The following is an 18,085-nucleotide window of genomic DNA, read 5'->3' as shown; positions in this document are numbered from 1 at the left end:
TTTACATACAAAAAATTGGTACATTTTATACAAAAAAAGGTGATATGTTCTATATAATAGGTACATTTCATACAAAAAAATCAATGGGTACATTTTACATATAACAAAATGGTACCATTTTAAAGACAAATAGGTATATTATTAATAAATTATGGGTACAAATAAAAGGTCAAAAAATTATGAGGTTGCACAAAATGGAATGACATCAATCTTCTTATTGATACTTGACAGTTTACACACAATATTCACCCGTTTTACATTTCAATCACTCATCCACTCCATTAAAAATTAAAAGCAAAAAATGGTGAAAAAAAAGAAGAATATTACCAAATAAACAAACTCCCACTCAAACTCAATTAGTAAAAGAAACAAAAATAAAAACAAAAAGCTCACCAAATCTACATATTTCCAAAGTAAAATGTGAAATATGTCAGACGGTCTCAGACCCCAAAAAAGGCGGGCGAAGGGAGAAAAACGACCAACTGTATAGTATAAGGGAGGGACTCAAATCCTACTATTTTCTTTTTGTTGACTGTTGAGGGGAAAAAAAAAAAAAAGCAAGTATTACTGTACACATGATACGCCAAATCTTCGAGGGTAGTGATTTTCAAACTCCCGTTCTCTCGTTTTCTGGTCCTTCCGTTCCTTTTGTCTCTTGGTTCTTCTTCAATTTATTCAATCCAAAGACTCGATAAACAGGTACCCGCCTTCTAACTTCTCGAAGATCATGTCATGTAAGCATGCCACCTGACATAGAACAATTTACGTATAAGATATGCTGGCAAGAGTACGATGTTTGATTACTGAACTCACTTTTTGTTAGGGCGTTACATACTCAAGCTGATGTTTGATCTCTTCTTATCCCGATTTGTCGTAGTTCTCCCAGGTAAGAAGCTATATCTTGAATGAACGTCAGTCCCTCCTCACCGTGTTTAAGTGAGTTAATCGTGTGTTCAAGAAACTCTCGGTCTGCCTCCAGTGCCTTCAACCTCTTGATCATATTGGAACTCAGGATCCGGAGAGAAGCTAAATCTGTTACTTGACAGAGATCTGCGGAGTTTGGCCCACTGCAACGAATTTCACACTGTCCCTTGTCATTTGACGATGATACAGACACTTCATGTTGCACTGACAGAGGGTTTTCTTGGGAACCTCCATTTTTAGAACAATCACCTTTGGACGAATCTGAGTTTACCCCATTGGCAGAGAACAAAGAAAGTGACTTCTCTAACTTCTCTAAATACTGTAAGATTTGTATCTTCTCATCTTCGAAATCCAAAAGTGTAGCTTTTACACTACTACCATCCTTGTCACCAAAAGTCGTAGCGGCTCCTTCAACTTTGCTGTGTGTATGAGGCTTTCCATTATCCACATGTTTATGTACACTTGAACTATGTTCCATGCTGCTTGATTCGGAATGAACAACCCCAATATCCCTTGCCTGAATATCACCGGTTGTCTCTGCCAGATTATCTAGCATCGATTCATTGGGATACTTATTCCTATAAAATTCCAGCTCCGCTTCCAGATCTTGTACTTCCTTCTCCTTCTCGACAAGAAGGTCGTCTGTCTTTTGCAGCGCTTCATTATCATACTCGGCTTGCTCTTCCATCATTCTTAGTTGCTGGAGTGCTTCCATACGGAGTGCTGCCTTCTCCTCTTGCAGTCTTGTAATCATGGCCATTGCTTGATCTGAAGCGATTGAAGAAGCATTTCTTTCTTCCTCCAACTCCTTATACAAAGCGTTCATAATTTTCTTATCATGCTCAACTTGACGCTTTAATCGATCAACCATACTCTCACCCTCAATTTCACTGACAATGCTCCCATCCACAGACAGCCCAGACTCATTTCTTTCAAGTGAGATCCTCTTGTTATGTATCTGCATTCCAAAATAATTGGAAGTATCCGAAGCTTTCAAATCACCACTATTTGCTGACAATCTTGGACTCATTACGCTTCCACTATTTGCAGACAATCTCGGACTCATTGCACTTCCACTATTTGTAGACAATCTCGGACTCATTGCGCTTGTTGATTGCTCAAGCCCTCGAGTTGTAGACAACTGTGACAGCAAGACCTTCAAATCTTCAGTAACTTTAGAAGAGTCCTTCCCAATCCATTGTTCTGCAACCACACCAGACAAATGCCTTCCTTTACTAACAACAACAAGTTTATAAGCATCACCAAGGTCTAGAACATTGGTTACTTGTTCATTAGCGTTGCTTGAAACAAGGTTTGTTTCCAAACCTGTTTCAGATGTTGTAAGTGGCATGACTTCTCCCTTGTACAATTCCCCAGATTCCACCACAGATGTTTGATCGATTTCATGATTTCCGGTAATATCAACTGAGAGAAACCACCACAGAAAAGAATGATCATTGTAAAGTTAATCTACAGCAGTAAACAATGGGTGCTTAATGCAGAAGCATTTCATACAAAAATCAATAATATGTTGAATTCAAAGAGAAAAAAATAGCGAAATCAAGACAATGTGGAAAAGAGGAAACTGAAAAAAGTTCCGAACTCACTTCTTTGTTTTGATACTTCAATTGGGGGTTTCATTGCATTTGATGATGAAGGGTGATTGTCAACGATGGGTGCAGTTGACGAAGGGAGATCAGCCTTGCTTCCAACTTGTTGCCAGTTAAGTTCCTCCAGTCCATGGCCGATAGCAACAGTAGATGCTACAGATGTACTACCATGGGACTTAGAATCAACTTGTGTCTGTGAGACCAAAATTGAAGGCTTGAGAACAGATACTGGATCTCTCGGAGCTGATTTATCTTCCTTGGGATTGTCTCTTTCATGAATCAAAGCACTTGCATCATCATTGTCAGAACAATGAACTTCCGATTCAGTATCAGAGTTAACCTTGAGTTCTGTGTATCGGACATGAGATATAGGGTGAATCCCATTCTCTATCATATGAGTGGTTCTTGCTGACATATATGATTCATCTCGTGCCTTCCTCGGTTCTTTCTGATTATATTCAATAGAACGAGATAGGGGCATATCAAGTTCAGCATCAGCGCTAAATATTTTTGTCTGAATCAACTTTTGAGAATGCCCCTGAGAAATCCATGGCTGATTGCAACAAGAACACAACGTTCTCCTTGAAGAGCAAAGTAAAGGGTCCTGATCGAAATCAAATTTAGGATCATCCCCCAACTTACCCACCAGTAATCTGCAAGTCTCAGCATTGGATCTATTAAATGTTGCAAATGAGAAGAGGCAACTTTCACACATTCCATGAACATCTACAAGCTTATTGTGAGCACGGCAAAGAACCAACGAAGAAATCTCTGACTTATGATTTCCGCAGAACAAGTCCCAATAATAACCAAGTTTTTCCTTGCCCAAAACATCATCAATTCTTGAACACAGCGGGCAAGGCGCTTGCAATCCACAGTAATAAGCAAACTTTGTAATAACATATGAGAATATGGCGTAAACAAACAGCATAGAAATCAGCAGCCATTCAAAAAGAGCGTGTACCAAAGCTTCAGACCAATCCCGGGGGGCTTTCTGCGTCAATGCAGATGAAGTCCCCGAGGCAGCCATGTGCTCAGAGTAGGAAACACTAGTCCTTCAAATTGGAATCAGTAATCCAAGGTGAAATCCAGCAACATCTCCCGCAACGGACAAGGGAGATTCAGGATACTCAGAACAATCACCAAAACAGCTAGTTTAGCACCGGAATTCAGGCCTGCATTACAACTCCTGTTAGCTGAGAGGGCAGCAAGGAGCAATCTAAACATAACAAAATCATCCCGAAAAAGGAAACATCTTAAACCAACAACCAAAAAGGGAAGCAAGTGACATGCATAAACAGAACATTCTTAAGAACACACACCACATTTCTCGTAGAAAAACCGAAATCAAAAGAATCGATAACATGCAGATCGAACCAATTGCTAATGCCCCAAATCTCATTTCTCAACAGGATCAAAACCCACTTAATCAAAAGCTTACATTTCCATTAAAAGCAGAAACTACTTTTAAGGGTCAAGGCCTGAAAAGCACAAGTTCATAGCAGCAAGCACTAACCAATTCATCTCAGATGATCAACTCTGAGACAACCCATATCGAAAATTCCAAATGCAATTTCACCAACCACAAGGATTAATTCTAAGCAATAAAACAAAATATTAATTTCGAAATTAAATTTGATCACTTGAAATGTCAATACCCATCAGAAGGTTTAAGGGCCTGATTCAATCTAATTAAGCAGATTTGATTTTACACAACAGAAACTCGGTTCACGTAAAGAATCAATATTTAACCAAAACCCAATTCAATTAGCAACAAAAATTTCAGATCATCATATATAACTTGGGAAATTTTGATTAAAATGATCAGAAATCAAATTCCGTAACCAAAATCAAATATCGACCACATTATAATATAAAGATTAAATATTTATGACATAACAACATATTAAAAAACTGATCATTATTGTAATTGGGTCAGGTAACTACGAAATTAGAAACTGACCTGTTCATGTGGTGGAACAAAAAAAGGAATGGAATGATTGAATTTTTCAGAACTAATGGCAAACACCAAAAAAGGAATAACGGGTTTGGTGAGAGAGAATTTTAGAGAGAGAGAGAGAGAGAGAGAGAGGGACAGCGACGAAAGTATCAACCCAAAGGTTGAAGCTTTACGACATCTGACGACGCACGTTGTCGTGCCACATCGCAAGAATTCAAAAGTTGGGAGTTGAAACAAAAGCCGACGGACAGACGCCAAAATGTCGGCTGCCGATCGAGGACAAAACGACACCGTACGCAAAGGTCCCCTCTATAAAAAGAAAAATAGAAAGAAAAAAAATTAATGAAAAAAAATTTAAAAACTTTAAGTTTTAACGAAAATAACAAAAATGTGTTGCAAGTGAATAATATCATGATTGATTTTTTAGAGTACAAATATGGTTTTTCGTTAAAGTGAACAGTAACGGTAGTGTTTCGTTAAAACTCAAAAAAAAAAAAAAAATTAAATTAAATAGGCTATTCGGTTGGACTTGAATCAACGGCAAGGATTTTCCCACCAAAAAAAAAATGAACAGCAAAGATTCCCAGGGAAATTTTGTTTTATCTCAAAATTATCAAAGAAACAAGTAAAATTTTATTTGGTTTTTTAGCTAAAATGGTCATTAAAATTAATGTAATTTTTTGTTTGTGACAATAAAAATCGATAGAACTTATCTTTGAGTTTATCTACTATAAATTATTTTAATCGTTCACTAAATAAACAATGAATAATTTGAATTAAAAGACCCTAATCATCAAAGCAATTCATCATTTTAATTTTATATTAATAAGATATTCTACCAGTGTTTTTTCTTAAGTCATCACATATTGAATACAAAAGCAAATGACATATCAATTGTCGTATTTATACAAATCAAATATTACAATAAGCTCCTTTAAGTGCTATCACACCACTTAGTAACCCGCGTGTACAAATTATTTGACCGTACATGTGATTCGATATATCATGTCGATAACGTTTTCAAATGTTTATATTGAGTACGCGTTCATACTGCAACAATTACTTTATTTTTCTTGTGAGTGTGCTTGCCTTTCCGTAAAAGGCAAATCCTCCATAAACCAATTAGGGCAAAACAGTAATTCCAAAAATCAATTCCCAATTCCTTTGACCTAAATGCCCTCTTTTTTCTCAATTCCATCGTACCTGTATTTCCCTTCTCAACCCTGAACATACACTGCCTCTTCTGCCCCTGTAATTCCCAATCTCTCTTCCTCTCCTTCTTGCCCTTCACGATTTTCTTCGCAATTTACCCGCCAATTTCCTTCCACTCCATCTTTTCAAACTGTCGCTGTTTTTCGCCTCTTTCTTTTCTGCACTCTCCGTCCCTCTTCTTCCTGCAATTCCAAGACCTCGACTTTCGAGCTCTATCCGTCTTCCGTCGCCTCGGGACTTGGATTCTTGGTGTTTTCAGCAGTATCCAGTTCGTGGTTTTGTTGATTGGGTCGATTTTGAAGATGAATTTGTACGATTTAATTGGGTCTGGAGCTAGGGTTTTCGGAAATTTCAGGTACCCTTTTGTTTGATTTTCCACTGTTGAGAGCTTTTCGTTAATTGAGTCTGTGTTGTTTGGAGTTTTTTCAATTTTGAAAGTTTAATGAATATGATCGTTTATTTCTTGAGTGGCTCTTTAATGGGTTGTGTTAATTTAGCTTGTTTTGCTGTTAATTTGGGGTTAACGATTGTTTTTTGTTGAAAGATTATTGCTTTGGCTTTGATGTCCATGATGATTGAAAAAATAAATGTGTTCATTCTGTGGTTTTTGCTTTTGTATGAAGCAGGAGGTACTGAATTAGAGTACTTATTTTCAGTGGATCGAAATTTTTTTTCGAAGAACAGGTGAGTAAAAAGTATGGATTTTTATGCTGAAATTATGTTTTGGTTTTAAAGAATGCAAGCTCAGTTTAGTTAATAGCCATGGTATTGGTGAGCCGCCCGAGTGATGCTTATGCTGTAAGAGATCTGAATGTGCAGGGCTTGGTTAGACTTTTCGATTTCCTTTGTTTTCATCCTTTTCACAGCACAAGCAGATGAGATACTTGTTTTATTTGATTGGTTTTGATCTCCAACAGCCACAGCTGATGTTTTAAATGTTTCAAAGTAAAATGTCGTGGCACTTTTTTGTTTCAAAGTTGTGGATGTACTATTTTGCAGTTTTTAGAATATAGCTTGGGTTGTGTGTGTGTGTATATTTTGTGGTATTATACGACAATTGGCGCACAAATATATAAGTTTCTTCTACTTGCTTTCCTCTCTTGCACTCTTTCTCTTCCCCCTCTCGTTTCTCTTGGCATCTTTGTGTTTTCAATTACATTGTTTCTGGTCACGGTTTTAGCTGGTTACTGCTTTGGAGGCATGCAGATTTTAGAAGTGCAAGCATGTATAGAAATTGCTGAGTGTTTGTCTTGCTAAGTGTTTATTTATATTTTCCAAATTTATTGTAATATCTTCTTGTGATGGAGATGTGTGTGGATTTAGAGTAGATGCTTGATGCGATAGAGGTATGTGATTCATTACTGACCGTAGTTATAGTGCTTTGTAGGCATGCTTTAGTACAGTTTGAAAGGCAGTGCTTCCAATTATAAATTGGTTGTATCTTTGGGAGGCTGCGAAGCTGTTGCCGTCTTTGTTATACTTAATACAGTGTGATTGACTTCTTTAATGGCTAACCATGATTTGATGCTTGGGCAAAGTCACAATTTAGCACTTGGGCAGAATCAGCAAGTACTGGGCCACAATCATAACATAGGCCTTGGGCAAAATCATGATTTTGAATTGGGACAGGCCCACGACCATGAATTGGGTTTAGGGCATGCTGATCATGAATTGGGTTTAGGACAGAGCCATGACCAAGAAGGGAACGATGATCACAGCTATGGGCATGATAATGAGTTAGGTGTGGATCGGAAACCTAATCATGATGACCATGAAATGCCTCTTTCTACTCAGAACCATAATATGGTCTTAGAGAACAATGAATTGGCTGTCTCAGAGAACCAAGAACTTGATGAAAATATGGAACTGTCTATGGATCAAAATAATGAAATGGGGATAGAATCTGCCCATGGTTTGAGTATCCAGGAATCTGATTTTGCAGTTGCACTCAGCCCCAGTCCTGTGATTCAGGCCCGTATGGCGCTTGTAAATCCCAATTATGAATTGTCAGTCGGGCAAGAGTTCCCTGATGTCAAGAGCTGCCGGAGAGCATTGAGGGATACAGCTATTGCCTTACACTTTGAAATGCAGACTATTAAATCTGACAAAACTCGCTTCACTGCTAAATGTGCCACTGAGGGATGCCCATGGCGTATTCATGCCGCAAAGCTTCCCGGAGTTCCAACTTTCACAATCAGGACCATCCATGAGAATCATACATGTGGAGGAATTTCCCATCTTGGCCATCAGCAAGCCTCAGTTCAATGGGTTGCAAATTCTGTGGAGCAACGGCTTAGAGAGAACCCTAATTACAAGCCAAAGGAGATACTGGAGGAGATTCACCGAGTTCACGGTATCACCTTATCATACAAGCAAGCTTGGCGAGGCAAGGAGCGTATCATGGCTGCAATGCGTGGATCCTTTGAAGAAGGGTATCGATTGCTTCCACAATATTGTGAACAGCTTAAGCGGACAAACCCAGGGAGTATTGCATCTGTTTATGCATGCCCGAATGATAACAGCTTCCAGCGCCTCTTCATATCATTTCAGGCATCAATTTATGGTTTCCTGAATGCTTGTCGGCCCCTCCTTGGACTTGATAGGACATATTTGAAAAGTAAGTATCTGGGAACTTTGCTTCTTGCGACCGGTTTTGATGGTGATGGTGCTCTCTTTCCTTTGGCTTTCGGGGTTGTTGCTGAAGAGAATGATGATAACTGGATGTGGTTTCTTTCTGAACTTCATAATCTGCTTGAGATTAATACAGAAAACATGCCTAGGCTTACAATTTTATCAGACAGGCAGAAGGGCATTGTAGATGGAGTTGAAGCAAACTTTCCTACTGCTTTTCATGGATTTTGCATGCGCCACTTGATTGATAGCTTCCGCAAAGAGTTTAACAATACAATGCTTGTTAATCTTTTATGGGAGGCTGCTCAGGTTCTCACTGTTATAGAATTTGAAGCAAAAATTTTGGAGATTGAAGAGATATCACAAGATGCTGCATTTTGGATTAGGCGAATTCCACCTCGCTTGTGGGCTACTGCTTATTTTGAGGGAACAAGGTTTGGGCATTTGACAGCTAACATAGTCGAATCTCTAAATACTTGGATATTGGAGGCGTCGGGGCTTCCAATCATTCAGATGATGGAATTTATCAGAAGGCAGCTGATGACTTGGTTCAATGAGCGTCGAGAGGTCAGTATGCAGTGGACATCGATTCTTGTGCCCAGTGCAGAGAGCCGTGTTGCGGAGGCTGAAGAGCGTGCACGTACTTATCAGGTCCTTCGTGCTAACGAGGCTGAATTTGAAGTTATATCCCATGAAGGGACGAACATAGTGGACATTCGAAACCGTTGCTGCCTTTGTCGTGGCTGGCAGCTTTATGGTTTGCCATGTGCACATGCCGTTGCCGCACTTAAATCTTGCCGGCAGCAAGTCAATCGGTTTACCGAGAGCTGCTTCACAGTCACAACCTATCGGAAGACATACTCACAAACAATACATCCTATTCCAGACAAGTCCCTCTGGAAGGAGTTATCCGAGGGAGATCCAAATGCGAGCATGGCTGCTGATGTTCTAATCAACCCACCTAAGTCACTCCGCCCACCAGGACGACCGCGAAAGAAGCGTGTTCGAGCAGAAGACCGTGGCCGTGTGAAGCGAGTTGTGCATTGTAGTCGGTGCAATCAAACCGGCCACTTTAGGACGACTTGTGCGGCTCCCATATAGATTGTGTCACTACTTGCCTATTAGCGTGCAATCTGAGTCCGTCCCTCGTTTGTTTAAAAAGGAATTTTCGCTTTGTGATTATTTATGTAATCTTTGCTAGTTAAATCGGTAATTAGTTATGTAGTCTTTGCTAGTTGATGCTGTATTTCGTACAAGTTTATGTGCCTCAAGGCTTATTATCTGCAGTCATAATATGAATGTTACTAGCGCCAATAATTTTCAATGTTGATTGTGAGATCATGATGTTTTTATCATTGGTTGCACTTGAGATTTTGCCGTGTCAATGGGGGCAACGCACAATAAGTCTTGCAGTGTTAAATATTGTTAACACATGTTGGAGTACTTGGGGTTAACGGAAGATTTGGTGCAAACTCTAGTGCAGTGGTGTTTTAAGATTCATACATCTGACCTTACTTAGTAGGATAAGGTTTGATTGTTGTTGTACATGTTGGCTCGTATCTCAGCTCTTTTTGTAGGGCACTTAATAAGAGAGATTCTTGTGAGCAGATGCCCGTATAGGGCAGAAGACTCAAACAAGTGGGAGAAATGTGGAGTTGGGTGAGATCATATACAAAGATTTTCCTCTTTTGTGAGAATGGCCGAACTGGTGACATGGCACAAGTGGCCGAACCCAAGAATTTCTCCTTGACTACACCCAATTTAAAACGAGAACTAAACGAAACATGAAATACTAGATAACGATCGTGGTCAAAGAACCTTTATTATTATGTAATTTAACTTATCTATTGATGTTTCGTACAGTCAGTTGGCTTGAAAAATGCCACCATTGTTTCCAGGTCATAACCAATCAAGAAATTTGACTGAGCAAATCCACCATAAATACCGACATCCCAAGGAACAGTTTGCATTGCAAAGCAGAAAACCTCATCTTTTGGTGGAACAAATGTTTGTATTGTTGTTAACTTCACATCAGCACCCTCAAAGTGCACAGTCAATATTGACCCTTTCAGATTAGTCTTGCTCTTGTAGCAAAGCTGAGTTCCCAAACTTGGATCATCACCAATTGGCGTCATCGGAATCTGACTCCTTACTTCCGCCACCAAACGGTCATAAAAATCTTGTGGAATTAGGGTTGGAGGCGTGCCGGTGTCCATGAACATGTTGCCTTTAGAAACTTCGCCCGATGAATTAAAAGGCACAAACTTATTTCCAACACTAATCCCCTTTAGGGTTACAAAATATGGAGTCTTGTCTTCTTTGGTGACCAAAGGCGTCGAAACCACACCGTCTCCAAATACTTCACTACCCTCCCCAAAACTGATCTTACTTTCAATGCTAGGATCAGTGTGAAATGGCACCAAACAGAATGAGAATTTTTTGCCTCCAACAAGGGGACTCAATTGGGAAACAAGGGATAGGTCCCCTCCTCCAAGGCCAATGATACCCATTTCATTCTCGTTAAAAGTCCCAGTATTGTTATGTCCGCAACCAAACACAATATTTTCCAGAGAAGTAGCATTCCCTGAGGTGGATGTTATGGTAATCGTCTCTTTCGATAGGATCCCTTGGGTTACAGCAGCACTTCCGTACGCATAAGTGTAATTGCAAGCGTGTCGAAGTGAACATGTAATAGTGCCAATTGTTTGACATTCTTGTGCGTAACAAGAAAGGTCTTTATACGTTGACGACTTTGTTGGGTCGAATAACGGATTAATCTGCTTGTAGCAGCCGGGACATGGTGCGCATTGTGTCCATATTAGGTCACTGCCTGTATCAGCAATGCCATATACATCCAATGGCGGGTTTCCGATGGAGAGCTTAAAAAGGTAGTGCCCATTGTCAGCTGTTATTTGTGATTGTGCGCTGTTTGGATAGAATGTCTGTCTCATGGAACGTCGAAAGGCTTTGTTTAAGCTCTTTGGATGAGTTTTGTAGAAGGGTGAACTCAGTGAGTCTCGGTGTATAAGTTTGACGCTGAACCCTCCATTGATACTTGCTGATGATGATTGGAATACAAGAAAAACGAAAAGAATAGTCACTGCACCAAAGGTTGAATAACTCATAGGTGCCATGAGAGAGAGAGAGAGAGAGAAGAAGATGTGCGATGAGATTGGTTGCAAAGATACATGCAATATAAACGGGAGTAGAAGGTGATAGATTTGTATTGATGGCTAAATCCATATAGAAATCAACATGGATCGTCATGGATCACCTGTACATCTATATAGAAATCAACAGGGATTTTCATGGATCACCTGTATTAATGTTGCTTATTCTCTATATAATACTGGCCTTGGATTACCTACTAAAATATATGACAAGGTTCAACTCTAGCTACTAATAATTCGATTTCATTCCTTAATATTTAGAAAATATGTAAGCGTTTAATTAAATATAAAATCTCTAGCCACATACCCTATTATTTTATGCCTATTATATATGATGAAAATATTGGTATTATAGTCTGGTAGTTACCCATGGATATATGGCCGTCTAAGGCTGGTATTCTACGTACGTGCTCAAAGATTAAAGAACTTCAATTTTCCAATCAAAATTTGCTGCACCTACCGATATGAGAAGATCGTAGTGGATGCAACAAACCATGAAAATTAGTCCCAATCGTATATAGAAATGGAAATACTAGTTAGCTACTTTCTTCCAAGTCAAAATCAGAACCGTTCATCTCCTAAGTCATCAAACGGTTCACAACTTCATAAGCCTATGTCAGCAATCGAACAGCCGACTTCCAATCAGAGCTTTAGAATTTACTGGCATTGTCCGAAAGGATAGCGGATGAGATGATTGAATATGAGGAGTTATCTGCAGGCCGAAAGGATGGCTTCCTGTACGGAGTTTGTCAAGGAGGAAGTAGGCAAAAAGGAGAGACGCATGCAGGAGGAAGAGGAATTCCACAGGCGAAAAGTGGAAGGGATGAGTGAGGAAGTTGAATGCACACTTGAAAATACGAGGCTTTACAAATGGTACCCTCTACAAACACCAGGCGCTCCTCAGTTCATGAGGTTCTGTGACCATTGATTTCAAAATCCTCGCTAGCTAGCTTCTCTATGATTTGCTAGCACATAAATTCTGTTTAATTTTTAGGTTCATTAGCTATTTCTTCCTTGTTCATCAGCTAAAGAAGTTTACTTTTTTTTTCTTTCAATAAAGTTGCTACGCACTCGTGTCAAAGTCCTTAAATTACTTTGTATTTGATTATTTTGATTAGTTGCATGAAATTAAGCATGCAAAATAAAGAGAAAAATATTTTAAAACTCGACCAATTAAATCAGACAAGTACACAACAAAACATGTCCATTAAACCGAAAACGGGTAAGATTCAGAGAGAATTTGAGAAATCAAGCCTCCGGTAACCCTAATGAACACAAACTATAGTGTATATATATAGTACAAGACAACTGAGCTGAAGAAGCTATTTCCCAGGAATAACTTTTTCATTCTCAACTTTGACAAACCAAATTCACAACAAATTATTGGGGGAATACCAACATTTAATACCAGGATTCATCAACATTTTCTACTGATCAAGGCTACCCAGTTTCTCGTACGTGCTCTCCTTTGAAACTCTTTCTGCTGCTTCCAAAACCAGTCGTCGTCTTTCTGATCTTAATCTTGACACGATTGATGTACTCTGAAAATATGTCCCTGGTATGATCCTCATTCTTTGCAACATGTACATGTACATCATCTAAATTGGAGTTAGAGGCACTCCTATTCCAACCGCCCAAATTCGTCCGAGTTCTGATTTTCATCTTTGTGCGTTTAATGTAAGCAGAAAATCCATCGTTGGTAGCCTGTTTCTGAACCTCTGACATGGGTTTTTTATGATCATTAGCTTTCTTAGCTTTCTGATCGTGGGTTAATAGTGAAGGTTTTGGAGTATGAGAAGCAGGGACAGGGCCTTGTTGGCGATAGAAGAAGCTATGATTATGACCATCATGTTCTTGACGAGTAGAACAGCAGACAAATGAGCTGAAAAAATTTTCACCCCCCGCCATCGGAGTCTGAACTTTTTTCTCTTTGCTAAATAAAAAACGGGAGACTTTGTTGTATGTTTGGAAGAGAAGAGATATAAGTAAGAAAGCTTTTGTTGGGTAAAATAATTAAAGGGTTGGACGAAAGAAACCATAGAGAAACATATTAGGCTAAGATTCTCCATAAAGTAGACTTCTTCATATTTTTCAAGTGATATGATGTTTGGGATCATATTCCCACCCAATGCGTCCTTATCTTCACGAATCTAGCAAGCACGCTTCACGCAACACAAAGACTTGACGACATTTTAGATGCTCTCCATCAGTTTTACACAACATAACATGTGCACGAATCTGTTAATTTCGTGATTCTTACAAATGCGCGAAAACATAGTGATTCCACTAATTATAAATAATTGAAAGTTCAAAATTATCTTTCTTTCTGGAGGAAAATTATTCTGGGAGAACCTTAAACTAGCTTATAGTCAAGAAGAATTCACTTTCTTCCTTGAAGTCATGATGCTTTTTTGGTGACGCTTCCCTGGTGCAGAATCACAGGTGTTGAAAAATAATTAAGCCTCCTAGGTGGCATGAGCAGCTACAACGCTGGTACCTTAACTTTAGAGGACGTGTTACACTGGCTTCTGTTAAAAAAATCCAACTTGTGGCAGCTGTTGATCCGCCCACAATGTTTTGGCTGAAGAGCAAGAGAGAATCCTACAGTGTGGAAAGAATCGAAAGATTGAAAAAGACATCTTCACCTTGGATTATCGATCGCTACCCGCTGTCCTCTTTCCAAGCGTTTGCAATCTGCTTAAGCAGCTTGGACACCAAACCAGCTTGTGAATGAAACACTTAGTCGTAGAACATGATCGTCCTTTGCTGAATTTTGTTCTTTAATTTCAAACCATATGCATGTTCTACAAGTTCTTCATGCATGATCATGTAAGTCTGAAAATCACAGCTATTGTAATCAATTCACTTTTCTCATGGCTGCCAAAAAAAAAAAAAAAATCTAATACCAAATTGCCGGCTAACAAAGATCTTGAATTAACAACTGAGGCTGAAATCTATAACCGCAAAGTTAAATCTCGAATACCTACTTTTTAAAGGATAATAATTAATTTTAGGAAGATAATCACTGGAATCACCAATACAACCCTTATTAATCAAGACTTTAGCAGAACCATAGACATAAATATGGAAACTGTCATTGTAGATTGAGATCCTCTAAGCTAACTGTAAAGCTCCGCAGTATATTTTCACCCTTCTTACTCTCTTTTGAAAGAGATAACCTCTCGGCTTCCAAAACTTGATGTCTTTCTGAACCTCATCTTTGCTAATTAGGGCTTATTTTGGGGTTTAAGTTTTTGATATTATTCTTCTCATAAAGGAGAGAAATATATATTGTACAAGATTGATTTACAAGGAAAGAAACACCAAATAATACATATCCTAATTACATCCTGATTACAAGGACCCAAACAGGTAACTAAGCTAATTACAAAGGTCAACTCTCCAACACTCCCCCTCAAGTTGGTGCATAAATGTCGTTCATGCCCAACTTGACGAGAGAGTTGTAAAACGCTTGACTGGCAACAGCTTTAGCTAAAATGTCCGCTAATTGATCCTATGACTTTACGAACAGGATTTGAATAATATTCTCATCCAACTTCTCCTTAATGAAGTGTCTGTCAACTTCCACATGTTTCATGTGATCATGCTAGATTGGGTTGTGTGAGATATCAATCACTGCTTTATTATCGCAAAACAAATTTGAAGCCGACATTGAAGGACACCCAAGTTCTTTGAGTAACCTCCGAAGCCATAATAATTCACATACTCCTTTTGCCATACCTCTGTATTCCACCTCTGCACTTGATAAAGCAACCACTTTCTGTTTCTTACTCCGTCAAGTCACTAAATTTCCCCCCACAAATGTAAAGTAACCCGATGTGGATCGTCGATCAGTAATATTCCCTGCCCAATCTGCATCGGTATAACCTTCTATCCGGCAATGACCATTCTTAGAAAACATGATGCCTCTACCTGGGGCAGACTTTAGGTATCGTAAAATGCGTTCAACCATACCCATATGCGCATCACTCGGCAAATGCATAAATTGGCTAACAACACTTACTGCATATGCAATATCAAGCTTGGTATGAGATAAATAAATTAACCTCCCAACTAACCTTTGATAACGATCTCGATTAGTGGGAACTTGATCAGGGTGCAGGGCAAAATGGTGATTTTGGACTATAGGGGTGTCAACCAGTTTACAATCAAGCATTTCAATTTCGACTAACAAGTCAAGAACATATTTTCTTTGAGATAGAAATATACCCTGTTTAGATCGAGCTACTTCTGTACCCAAGAAATATTTCAATCCACCAAGATCTTTCATCTCGAACTCAGTTGCTAAGTAATCTTTCAGGCTTGAGATTTCCTCTTTATCATCACTCGTAACAATCATATCATCCACATAAATAATAAGTGCCGTCAATTTACCCATTCGACGTTTCAAGAAAAGTGTATGATCGGAATTGCTCTGCCTGAACCCATACTTCCTCATAGCCATTCGGAACCTACCAAACCATGCCCGAGGTGATTGTTTTAATCCATACAATGCCTTATTCAACTTACACACCATTCTGGGTTGTGAAACTGATGCATAACTAGGTGGAATATCCATATACGCTTCTTCTTTAAGATTACCATGTAAGAAAACATTTTTCACATCAAATTACTGTAATGGCCAATCCAAGTTAGCCGCCAACAAAATTAACACTCTTACCGTATTAATCTTTGCTATCAGAGCAAATGTTTCTGTATAATCAACACCATACGTCTGAGTGTATCCCTTGGCCACCAATCGTGCTTCGTATCATTTAATCGACCCATCAGCTTTGTACTTGATGGTGTACACCCATCGACATCCCACTTTCTTCTTTCCTCGGGGTAGCAGAACTAAATCTCATGTTTGATTTTTCTGAAGTGCATCCATTTCTTCCTCCATTGCCTTGGTCCATCGATCATCAGATAGTGCCTCCTTCAATGAACTTGGTATGCTATCATCGGATATTTGTTGTACAAAAGTTTTGCCGGGTTGTGATAATTTATGTGATGACACATAGTTGGCAATGGGATATTTAGAGCCCTTTGTTGTTTCTGGTGAATATCGATTGGGTGGTTTTCCCCGGTTGTGCCTGAAAGGTAACTGATAATTCGGAACATCAGATACATCAATAAGGATAGTAGATCTTACCTCAGGAATATTCTCTGGAGTATGGTCATCTAGTGGTACTATATTTTGAGACGAGGGGGAGTAATATCAGTAAAAGTCTCAAGATCGACAAGTGGCAGCACTATTGTCATGGGTGAGGATGGCACTGCCGTGCTTGCCACTAGTTCTGTGGGCAGGGATGGTGGTTCTGTTGGCTGGGCTGGCACCGTAGCCACTGCAGGCTCGGCTAATAGTGCAGCAGAAGATCAGTGGTAGCAACCATGGTCCAAACCTGCTTGTCATGCCGTATCTCCCCCTGAAGATAAGGGTTGGAAGAAGCCGGAGAGTAATACATCTCAGACTCAAAAAAAGTAACATACATGGTAGTATACATCCAACGTGAAGGAGGGTGGTAACAACGATACCCTTTCTGAAGTAGTGCATACCCCATGAAAACACAACGGATAACACATGGGTTAAGTTTTGTCCGTTGATTTTTATGTAGATGAACAAAGGCAACATATCCAAAAACTCGCGGTGGGAGCACCAAACGGACGGTAAAGGCACGAATGTAGCAAGAACTTGCAAAGGTGTAAGAAAATTCAATACTTTGGATGACATGCGGTTGATAAAGTAAGTGGCAATCTAAAGAGCAACATCCCAAGAGGAGCAAGGAACATCCGCCCCAATCAATAACGATAGAGCCGTTTCTAATAGATGGCGATTTTTGCGCTCAGCCACCCCATTATGTTAAGGAGTCTGAGGACAAGTAGTCTCATGGAGTATTTCGTGATTAGTTAAATAATGTGTAAAATCATTATTAACATATTCACCACCATTATCAGAACGCAAAATCTGGATTTTAGTAGAAAACAGTGCATGAACCATGGTGTGGAATGTCATAAACGCCAGAAACACATCAGTTTTATGCTTAAGAAGGTATAACCATGTCATCCGTGTGCAATCATATATGAACATTACAAACCACCTAATACCAGATGAAGTAGTAATCGGAGATGGTCCCCAAACATCCGAATGAACAAGACCAAAAGGAATAGCACTTTTATTAGAATTCAACGGATAAGAAACACGGTGACTCTTGGCAAGTACGCAAGTGTCACATTTAAAGTCTGAAACCGAACAACCAACAAATAAATCCGGAAACATATGCTATAAACAACTGAAAGACGGATGACTCAAACAGCGATGCTATAACCATATCTGATGCTGTTTATGATCAACGGCTCCTTAGGCGAGATTGACCCGTCCTGTACTGACATCGTCCACAAAATAGAGATCCCCCCTCTTAGTACCACGACCAATTATTTCCTTCGTGAGAATATCCTGAATAAGACAAAACTTTGAATGCAATAGTACACAACAGTTCAATTGCTCAATAGCTTGGCCAGGAGACATCAACTTATGCTTTAGTGAAGGTACAAGTAGTGTATGCGGCAAAGAGAGGGTA

The 18,085-nt window shown here is 39.3% G+C and overlaps 3 protein-coding genes across 4 annotated transcripts; 1 reads left to right on the top strand and 2 right to left on the bottom strand.

Annotated features, from left to right (window-relative positions):
* Positions 1–185: 185 nt before the first annotated feature.
* On the bottom strand, positions 186–3,125 carry LOC103961341 (myosin-binding protein 1). The gene is made up of 4 exons (XM_048577203.1): positions 2,532–3,125; positions 2,251–2,349; positions 814–2,127; positions 186–747 (listed from the first exon to the last, which is right to left on the bottom strand). Exons 1-3 carry the CDS (start codon positions 3,013–3,015, stop codon positions 836–838), a joined length of 1,875 nt encoding a protein of 624 aa, XP_048433160.1. The 5' UTR covers positions 3,016–3,125; the 3' UTR covers positions 186–747; positions 814–835.
* A 2,521-nt stretch (positions 3,126–5,646) lies between these two features.
* Positions 5,647–9,673, top strand: LOC103961342. 2 transcript variants are annotated; one of them, XM_009373885.3, is made up of 2 exons: positions 5,647–6,061; positions 7,094–9,673. In XM_009373885.3, the coding sequence occupies exon 2, from the start codon at positions 7,213–7,215 to the stop codon at positions 9,436–9,438; it is 2,226 nt and encodes a 741-aa protein (XP_009372160.2). In that variant the 5' UTR covers positions 5,647–6,061; positions 7,094–7,212; the 3' UTR covers positions 9,439–9,673. The 2 variants fall into 2 exon arrangements, with proteins under 2 accessions (XP_009372160.2, XP_009372162.2); XM_009373887.3 differs by having other exon boundaries at positions 7,084–9,673.
* A 508-nt stretch (positions 9,674–10,181) lies between these two features.
* LOC103961355 (aspartic proteinase CDR1-like) lies at positions 10,182–11,288 on the bottom strand. The gene has a single exon (XM_009373898.2). The coding sequence runs from the start codon at positions 11,286–11,288 to the stop codon at positions 10,182–10,184; it is 1,107 nt and encodes a 368-aa protein (XP_009372173.2).
* Positions 11,289–18,085: the final 6,797 nt, after the last annotated feature.

The sequence above is a fragment of a genome, unplaced genomic scaffold (genome assembly GCF_019419815.1).
Source record: "Pyrus x bretschneideri cultivar Hongxiangsu unplaced genomic scaffold, Pyrus_bretschneideri_v1 Contig11, whole genome shotgun sequence".
NCBI lineage: Eukaryota > Viridiplantae > Streptophyta > Magnoliopsida > Rosales > Rosaceae > Pyrus > Pyrus x bretschneideri.
Note: the sequence above shows the minus strand (reverse complement) of the source record. Positions and strands in the feature narration are given on the sequence as shown.